At 42.3% G+C, this 9,671-nt stretch overlaps 1 protein-coding gene across 1 annotated transcript; it reads left to right on the forward strand.

The window, feature by feature from the left end:
* Positions 1–715: 715 nt before the first annotated feature.
* LOC108635346 (putative ATP-dependent RNA helicase TDRD12) lies at positions 716–6,280 on the forward strand (the record flags this gene model as incomplete). The annotated part of the gene is made up of 4 exons (XM_018045526.1): positions 716–813; positions 1,389–1,465; positions 4,492–4,572; positions 6,166–6,280. Coding segments are annotated over 4 exons (371 nt in total), but the record flags the coding sequence as incomplete, so codon positions are not given.
* Positions 6,281–9,671: the final 3,391 nt, after the last annotated feature.

Genomic DNA, 9,671 nt, shown 5'->3' on the forward strand with positions numbered 1-9,671 from the left:
CTGTTAGTTTTTGCTTCGTGTATTTTGAAGCTGTCACTTAGGTGCACGGAAGTTTAGCAGGTTTATGTCCTCTTGATGAATTGATATATGTCATTATTAAATGACTCCTTCTTTGATCTGAAGTGTACCTGTCTCTTCTGGGCTGTCACCTGAAGTATATGTAGTGGCCTTTCCATGCAGTTGCTTGGGCTGCCTCGTAACACGACAGCTGGGTTACAGAAGTGAGCGTTTAAGAGAGCAGATCATAGGCGTGTGACTTTTTTGTGTTCCAGCTTTGGAAGTCACGTAACATCACGTCTGTGTTTCTAAGCCCACCCTGGCTTCTGGGCAAGGAGAATGAGCCCACCTCTCCATGGGAGAAGCGTGGAAGTCACACTCTGAGAACAGCATGTGTGTTGGGAATCATCTTCTGGCCTCCTTTGCAAAATAGAGTCTGCCAATTTGGGAATATAAATAATGGTTAAATTGTTAGTAAGCCAGTAAGGAATTTGCCTCAACATTTTTTTTGTTTTTCTTTTTCCCAATAAGGATTGATACAAGATTTTTTAATTTAATCCCCTCAAGTAAAGTTTGATACAAAATCTTATGCTGTAACAATTTTATGTATTAAGGTTTTATTATGATAACACTTTTTTAGTAAGATCCTTTTGGTCCTGTTTTCTATTTATTTATAACACTTCCTGAGATAATTTTTATTATTATTTTTATTTTGCAGATAAGACTGTAAAATGTACTATGGATTCATTGAAAGGTTCCCCTAAAAAAGAATCTGAAAAGAAACAACAGTACATCTCCTTGAAAGATGCAAATAAGGTGCTGTTTTTAAATGTTCATTAAATATTAAGTTTATGTAGTGTTCATTTTAGAATATTCTCCTTTAAAATCTACCAGGAACCAAAACTGTGGCTATGATAGTTTTATTCATGAAAAAAATGTAAGTTTACAAGTTTACTCTGTTTCAGATGAACAGGATAACCCTTGTTCCTCCCTTTTCAAGTCCTTGTTCTTGGCCTGCTGACCGCTTGACAAAATTAGGTGCATATTCTCACTTTAACAAGGGTATAAATATCTGGAATTATGGGACACTCTAATAGTTAAGGTCAACTCTTACCTGTCCCTCCAGTTTCCTTGACAAGACAAGTGAAAGTAATTCTAGGACATCTTAAATACTGACTGTCTGAAAGGCTGGCTGCCTGCTATTTGGACCCTTCAGTCTAGTGTTTATAGTGGTGGCCTCCCCAGTTCTTGGTCTGTTCATATCTGTGTTGCTTGGACCTTATCTGAGATGGTTGTCTATGAGAACAACTCCCAAGGAATTTTGATGCCTCAAGAGCACGTATGTTGCTAGCATAAATATTCCTCCTGAAAAAAAAAATTTTTTTTAACAGTGTGTTGAATCTTCAGTGTGCTGGCCAACAAAGAGAGGCATAACCATATATGCCAATCCAGACACACCAGCTGCAAGGTATGATCTGAAAATCTAGTATAATTGACTAGAGACTTAAGTATAATATTGTTTTATACAGTGTCCTGTAAGATTGATGATGGGAGAACATTCATTTTCAAAAAGAGTGACCCTGGAAATTTTGATTAAGCGTATATTTAAGAGAAATATGTTTGATAGCTGGCTAGCAGCACAGTTTTTCAAAAAGTAGTAGTGATTCTGGAGTCTCCTTGTTACCTTGTCAGACAGAACTGTGTCTGTAAGGCAGATGTCTTGATGTGAAGGGTGGGTATATGTGGGCCCGATGGCAGTTCAGCTTGGTGGAAGGTGAAGAATGGTTTCTTGTATTCTTGAAGATGAGCTTCCAAGTCTTTGCGACCCTGTCCTCAGCAAAATCCATGTCAGTGATATTAATGGGAAAATGTGATATTATGCACTTCATATAGAGTAAAAGATCTTAAAATAGGAAGCTTCCATTTCTCCCCTCCTGGACTTTATGCTGGTGTTGCCATACATTGTATTTATACATTTGTTATAGATGCTGAATTCTGTTGTTCCTATTTAAACAGTTTTTCTTTGAGGGATTTAAATAAATAATAAGAGAAATTATCATATATTTACTTATGTAGTTATCATCCATGCTTTTTACTTTTTGTGTAGATCCAGATTTCCGTCTGGTACCGTTTTCCTTTTACTTGGGGGACTTCCTTTGCTATTTCTTGTATTATATTTCTTCCTTTACTGTTTCTTGGGTCTGCTGGTGATGAATTCTTTCAGCTTTTATATGTCTGAAAAAACTTTGCTAGGGTAGAATTCCAGCTTTAAATTTACTTTCCCCTGTATTTTAGCGATGTTTCTTCACCATCTGCCTGCTCATATTGTTGGCAATGCAAAGTCTACCATCATATTTTTCCTTTGTTCCTCTGCTTGCAGCATGTCTTTTCCCTCTGTTTTTAGGGCTTTCTCTTCATTGCTGGTTTGAACAATTTAATTATTGTATGTCTTGATGAAGTTTCTCTCATGTTTCTTATGCTTGAGGTTCATTAGCGCTCTTCATTTGTAGGTTTCTGTCTTCACTGGGGCTTTCCTGATAGCTCAATGGTAAAGAATCCACTTGCAATGCAGGAGACCCGGGTTTGATCCCTGGGATGGGAAAATCCCCTGGAGGAGGGTATGGCAGCCCACTTTAGTACTTTTGCCTAGAGAATCCAATGGATAGAGGAGCCTGGCAGCCTGCAGTCCTTAGGGTCGCACAGTCAGATACAACTGTGCAGGAGCTAAGCAGCAGCAGCCATCTTTTCATCAGATTCGATAAGCATTCAGCTGTGTTATTCTGTAAATATTTTTTCTGCACCTGCCATTTTCTTCTTTTTTGAGACTCTTATAAGACAAATATTTCTGAGGCTCTGTTCATTTTTTCAATTTTTTCTTGCTGTTCTTCATATTAATAATTCCACTGGTCTCTGTTTAATTTAATTGACCCTTCTGTTATCTCCATTTTGCTATTAAGCCCATTCATTAAATTTTTTATCTGATGTATTATATTTTTTGTTCTAAAATTTTCATTTGTTTTTTTATAGTTTAAATTTTTGCTGAGAAGAAAATAAAACTGTGTCATTTAAGAGTGCTCACCTTTCCTTCTCTTACGGAGCATGGTTACAATAGCTCCTCTAGGGTGTTTTATAATTCATGCTTCTGAGCTGTGCTGGGGTTGGCACCTGTTGGTTATTTTTTCCCTCTACAGCTGATCTGATTTTCCTTATTCTTTGTATGTCGAGTAATTTTGGATTGTACTCTAGATACTTTGAATATTAGGGCATGAGACTTTGGTTTAGAATCTTCTGGAGAATGTTGATTTTGTTGTTTTAGCAGGAGGTCATCACTCCCTTACGGTTCAGACCTCAAACTCTGTCTCACTTGCTGTGGGTGGTGATTGTGACACTGTTTCCAACTCTGTGGTCCACTGCTTTGGGTCCGTTCTGGACACACTCAGTTTGGGATCAGAGTGGGACTTGGGGTGGGTATGGGATTCCCCCCACCCCCGGCTCTCTATCTCTTTTTTTCCCAGGACTTTTCCTCACATTCACCGTTTTCTAGATGTTCTCACTCCCTGTTCCTCTGACCAGATAGATGTTTTTTGTGTGTGTATGGAGAAGCTACCATGCAGTTTGTGTGACTGGGGCTGCTTGTGGAATAAAATAGCAGTGGAAATAAAAGAAGAAAAAGAGACGGAAAATTTCCCTCATCCAGTCTCCAGACCACTGGGTCCCCATTTCTTGGCTCATTAGAGGGAGAAAGAAGTTCCTCTTGGGGTTTTAAAGTGGCCATGTGTGTGGTTCAGCACCACTGTGTGCAGCTCCATGACCAGAGCTGGCCTTGGGGTTAGACCAAGAGGGGAGAGGGCCAGGATTCCTCACACCCACTGGTCTCAGGCCCCTCTTTGCTGTTCTCTGGCTTGAAATATAGTCAGCCGTCCTCATCTGAAGCTCCTGTACCTGCACTGATGCAGATTCCTTGATTGCAGAGGGTCCGCTGTACTACACTGTCTTATATAAGGGACTTGAGCCTCCTTGGATCTTGCTATCCCTGGGGCTCCTGGGATCAGTACCCTGCAGATACTGAGGGATGACGGTAGAGACTTTCTCAGGTTTTTTGATGTCTGCATCCCCTGCACCATTCTGCAACTCAGGTCACCCTTGTGTCAACACCAAGAGATAGAGAAATGTGAAAGCCAGGACATCCCCCGTGATTCTGGTGGTTTCTCACGTTGGGACTTCTCCCCTGTAGTTTCATAGTTCATCCCGGGTTTCTCGTCGTAATCCATAAGGGAGAGAGGCTGTAGGGGGCTTGCTCCCTCTTGGCAGCCCGGGGACTGTCAAAAAGGTCTTCATACTCAAAGGACTCGGTTTCAGTTCTCAAAGAATTTACTTAAGTGGATCCACTTATTCTGTAGTGGTACTTCTCAAATTTTCTCCCAGAAAATAAAGGTATTTTCAGATTTGGAGTAAATGGATTCAGAAATTTTAGCAAATGTTTTTGATTTTTAGTGCTTCATGTCAAAAGTCAAGTGAGAAGCCACTTAGATCAGCTGAGAAGAAAGAATACAATGAGAAGAATGGCTGTGTGAAGTATGGATTTTTTTTTTTCTTCGCCTAAATTTTTTTATTGAAATAATTGTAGAAAAAGTATAAGCAGGAAGAATTTATATATGATTTTATGATTAATTTCAAACCTGCATTCCCAGTGACTCAGTGGGTAAAGAATCCACCTGCAGTGCAGGAGACACAAGAAACACAGGTCCAATCCCTGGTTCAGGAACATCCCCTGGAGGAGGGCCTGGCAACCCACTCCAGTATTCTTGCCTGGAAAATCCTGTGGACAGAGGAGCCTGGTGGGGTACAGTCCATGGGGTCACAAAGAGTCGGACACGACTGAAGCACCTGAGCACAGCACAGCACACACACAGGGTCTTCTACAGGCTTTGAGGTTAGTTTTTTCTTTTTCATTTGCTAGGGCGGATTCTTCTGTTTAAAGGTTTGTTCTGCTATAAATAGTCATTCTCTGCCTCCCCTTCCTGAATCTCTTGTCAAGTGAACAATTTTATGAAACAAATTAAATGTAGTTGATCTTTTGGGGGCTGTTGATTTATATGGGTTGGCGCTTAGTTTCTTCCTAGTTTTCTGCCATTAAATAGATCTGCCACCTGCTGGAGAAAGTAGGTATTTACAGTGTGAAACTTGGGAAGTTGTTTTTTTTTTTCTCTTTTGTCCTGCCAGGTTCACAAAGTACTCACTTGCAGGCAGGTTGTTAGCAGTAGAGTAATCTCTTCATTTTATACTTGTTTAATCCACAACGCATTTTTGTACCAGTTTTTATGATTTCTTACCCTTCCAGCCTAAAAACACTCTCACATTCCAAGTAACTGTGGCTGCTCTGAAGCCATCAGTGTGAGAAAGCGTCTAAGACAGTTCAGAAGTGAGCAGATTGTACAGTAGCCACTAACTGGGATGACTGGGGAGAGGGTCGTTGCCCTATGGCCATCTTGGTGTCCTGACTCCCTGGAGGCTGCTCTGTGGCCCTGTGACATCCCAGCAGGAGGGCCTCACGGTATCCACGGCCAAGGGCTCTGAACGCTGCCCCATGGAGCCCACTGGCCTTGGAATGGTTGTTAACGCACCAGAGTTGACATCCTCCTACGCAGGCATCCCTCCACCTAATACCTGGAAGTCGTGATGCTCCAATCAGTTATTTTCCTTGAACCAAAGACTTTGCATTATCTATGTAGCTCATTTCTTTTAGCCTCATGCCCTTTACTTAGAACCCTCTGATGAAATGACATGAGTTATTCTATCAGTCTGTTGTGGGTTCCAGAGAACCTTGACGTGATTGAAGAGTAAACCGCAGGAAAGGACGGCGGCAGTGGGCTTCTTAGAAGGAACACGAGTTAGCGACCATGCAGTCTTTCTCCTTGTCCAGAGCCAGTGGTCCTGGGATCGGCACTGCTGTGCAGAGCAGGGCCCAGTGAGGGAGGGAGAGGGGCAACAGGAGACTGGCAGACCCCCACAGCCCTTGTGTAGCAAAGGGCAGCGTAAAACAGAGCAAGCGGTAATGTCGTGGCCATGCCTATAGTTCACTTTACCTCTGTCACGGAAAGCTAGAATAACAGCTGAACTGAAGAGCACTTCTTTTTCCTTCAAATGATCCTTTTGATTATCTTATAGATTACTGCAGTTTTTAAACCCTGATCCTTTGAGAGCTGATGGAATCTCTGATGCACAGCAGGTATTGCAACTCCCCCCACCCCCGCCGAAAGAAAGAAAACTGTTCACTCTTTAAATCCCATCCCTCCTTTCCTCTAAATTTTAGATATAAACAGAAATTCCTTGCATGGAGAACTTTACGTGAAGACGTCCTTTTAGAAATTACCTAATAAATTACTGCTTTAGAGACATGGCTCTTGGCTCTCTTTCTGTTTGGATAATAGATAATCTTCCTTTCATTTTGGTTATTTTGATGGGTTTTGATAAGCATATAAACGTAGGATTTTACACTGAAACCAAACTCTCATGTCCTCTTCATCTCCGTAAGGTTCTTGGTATTCTGTGCTAACACCATTGGGCAGAGCCATCTAACACCTGTGTTCTTAGTTGCAGAAGCTGAAAATCGGGGGTCTCGGCAGCCCATGGCAGTTTTGCGAAACAAGATTGAGCCCTGCTTGTCTGTCGAGACAGCACCACTCTCAACAGACCTGAAAAAGGTGATGGGATTCATAAAGGAACTCTGACCTGTTGTAATGTAGAGAGATTTTTAATAAACAGTTCTGAGGTTGCATTTCCATAATTTCTTTGCTTTTGAAATTCCCTTTTAAGATTTTGTTATTAATTTTCTCATTTATTCTTAAAGTCCAGGTTAACGTCTTATAAGTAAATAATTCTTTTTTGGGGGGGAAACCTGATGCTTTTGTGCAGTAAGTTCTCAAATGAGCCTCTGAAAGGGAGCTCAGAAGGAGCACAAGCAGTCGGGGCAGTTAGAATGTTCTCCGCATTCTGTTCAGAATTGCATTCTACAACTGTGGTTTCACTTAGATCATCAATTTCGAGCATCAGTTTAGATCACTTTTATCTGCTTCCCTCTTGATATTAAAAAAAAAAAGTAAAAAGAGAAAACCCCGCAAGGATGAATAGAATGAGCGTGAAGTCTTTATTGGGCAGGAAGTTTCTTACAGGCTTTTGGAAGATGGAAAAGCATCAGCAGAGGGCGGCTGGCCACCGACTGGCCACTGAGGAAGGGGTGACGTGGGGAGGGCTCTGAACTGCTCCCCTTGTTTCCTGAGCACCCACAGCAAGCTTCTCAGGAAGGAGACAGAGGCTCTGCTTGGAGACACCGAATGACCCTTGAGAAGAACCTTCGGGCAACGCTGTTGTTCAGTCCTCCAGGAAAAATGCCTGCTTGCTGCCTGTCTCCCTTCAGTGATGGGACTCTGACGTGGTGCTGAGCTCCAGCCTGCCTACAGGTGTAGCCCAGCATTTAGTGTCCTCGGTGTGAGCAGCCTCCAGGGATCCTTGGACATTTTGAAGAAAGCCTTCACCTGGGGAAAAAGGAAAACAAACTGAAACAAACGATGTAGGGAGTGAAAGAAAACATGAGAAAATAGATATCCTCAGATAAGAGAAGATATTGGCTTGACTTCAACAATAATAAGGTGCTATAAAAAAGAAAAACAGATAAAAAAGGGGTCTGAGGTCGCTAAGAGTCGGACAGTACTGAGCGACCTCATTTTGACTTTTCACTTTCATGCATTGGAGAAGAAAATGGCAACCCACTCCAGTGTTCTTGCCTGGAGAATCCCAGGGACGGGGGAGCCCGGTGGGCTGCCGTCTATGGGGTCGCACAGAGTCGGACACGACTGAAGCAACTTAGCAGCAGCAGCAGGAATTAAAAATACTATAGAAAGAAAAAAACAGATATGAGAGGTAAAATAGAAGTTAACATCAGAAAGTGGAACAGGAAGATGGAAATGGGGGAAAAAGAGAATTTGAGAATCAGTTTGAGGTCTCATATCTGAATAGGATTTCTAGAAAGAATGATGAAAGAGGGCAGAAAATCCTGGGCATAGTGCATGGACACTCTCTAGACTTAATGGCTGTGACTTTCTAAATTAAGAGAGTTTGCTGACCCCAGACCCAGCACAACTGAGGAGCAAGAGCGTAGACGCATTGCTACGAAGTGTCTGAATTGAAAGGGATCCAGAGATGCTGAAAGTTTCCAGGGAGAAGAAACCCAGCCCTGGAAGGGTCAGAAACCAGGATGGCTTTCAGACTTGTCCATGGGTCACCAGAGGAGCACTGACTCCAAAATATTGGTGAAAGGTGACTTCCAACATGGAAGTCTCTAGCCAAACCACTAGTGAAGAGTGAGGATGAAATGAGGCATTTTCACATGTGCAGAGTCTGAAATTTCCTTCTTCTGTACCCTTTGTTGAGAAGCTGCCAAAATTTGTTCTCCACCAAACCAAGAAATTCACCTAAAAAAGTTACAGAGAAGAGGTGACGCTGCAGGAAGATCCCAGCCCCGGGTACAGCTGGGGCTCAGGGCTGGGGGATGAGGTCTTCAGAGAACTGACGGGCTGGCTGGCGAGTTCAGCCTTGTGGAGGAGTGCATCCATGCAGCTGGAGAGTTCTCTGGAACATTTGGGGGGTTTCATCGACAGTTATATACAAAAATAAGCAAACAAAAGGCATGTTTGTTTTGGGGAATTACAAAAACAAAAGCCCTGCAAGTGGGAGCTGATGCACCAGCAGTTTATCAGAAGGAGGAAGAGAAACCACGTCCTTGGCTCTGGTAAGCATTAAGTACCTGCTCCTTCAACACGCTGCCTATTGGATCCTTTCAGTCTGAAGCCCAGAAAAGCAAAGAGTCTCTTTGAGCAGGAGTTCACTGCTGGAAAATGTCTGGGGGCTTACTAAGTTACATGTTGGAAAATACCAGATTGAGCAGTGAGTACTTGTTGGGGTAAAGGTAAGCAGTGAGAGGGGTCTGTTAGCTTTCTGTACTTTATTGTTGTCTTGGTTGTCATTGATGTTTTGTAGGCTCTTCAAAAGAAATAAGTTTCCAGGCCCCAGCCACAACTGAATCTTACTCTTGGCCTCCCATAGCCCGTGGCTGCCCCAAACTAAGACCTCATCGCAGCCAGTTAAGTAAAACTTTTTAAAAGATACATACTAAATTCACACTCCCAGTTCTGTCACACTTGTCAGCACGTAAGGACTTTTTCATGAGCTTAATTTCTCATCTATAAAATACGTGAAAATAACACAGCAAGCTGACCATCTCAAGGGGCTGCTGTGACAATTAGATTCAGTCAGTGAAATAATTCTAATAAAACTGCGCACATTCACAAACGAAAAGCCAGGACTCTCCTGACTCAGACAGGCTGCCAACAACTAGGCATTCTCCGGTAAAATCAGTGTCTGTTTGAGCAGAGTTTTCTCACAGGACAGTCTCTGTTCTCAATTTTAATGTAACCTAAACTTAACAAACGTCAGGGCGTCAAGTTAAAATAAACTTTTAATCCATTTTGTTGGAAAACAAAACTGTCTTCAAACTTACTCCGTTTCTACTTGGCAATGACTTGTAGCAGCCGCCCTGTTTGCCAGAATCGTAAAGCATTGGGTGGAAGTACAACAAAGGGTCATTTCCACAGTGAGAAATGACCAACCACGTTCGC

The sequence above is a fragment of the Capra hircus genome, unplaced genomic scaffold (genome assembly GCF_001704415.2).
Source record: "Capra hircus breed San Clemente unplaced genomic scaffold, ASM170441v1, whole genome shotgun sequence".
NCBI lineage: Eukaryota > Metazoa > Chordata > Mammalia > Artiodactyla > Bovidae > Capra > Capra hircus.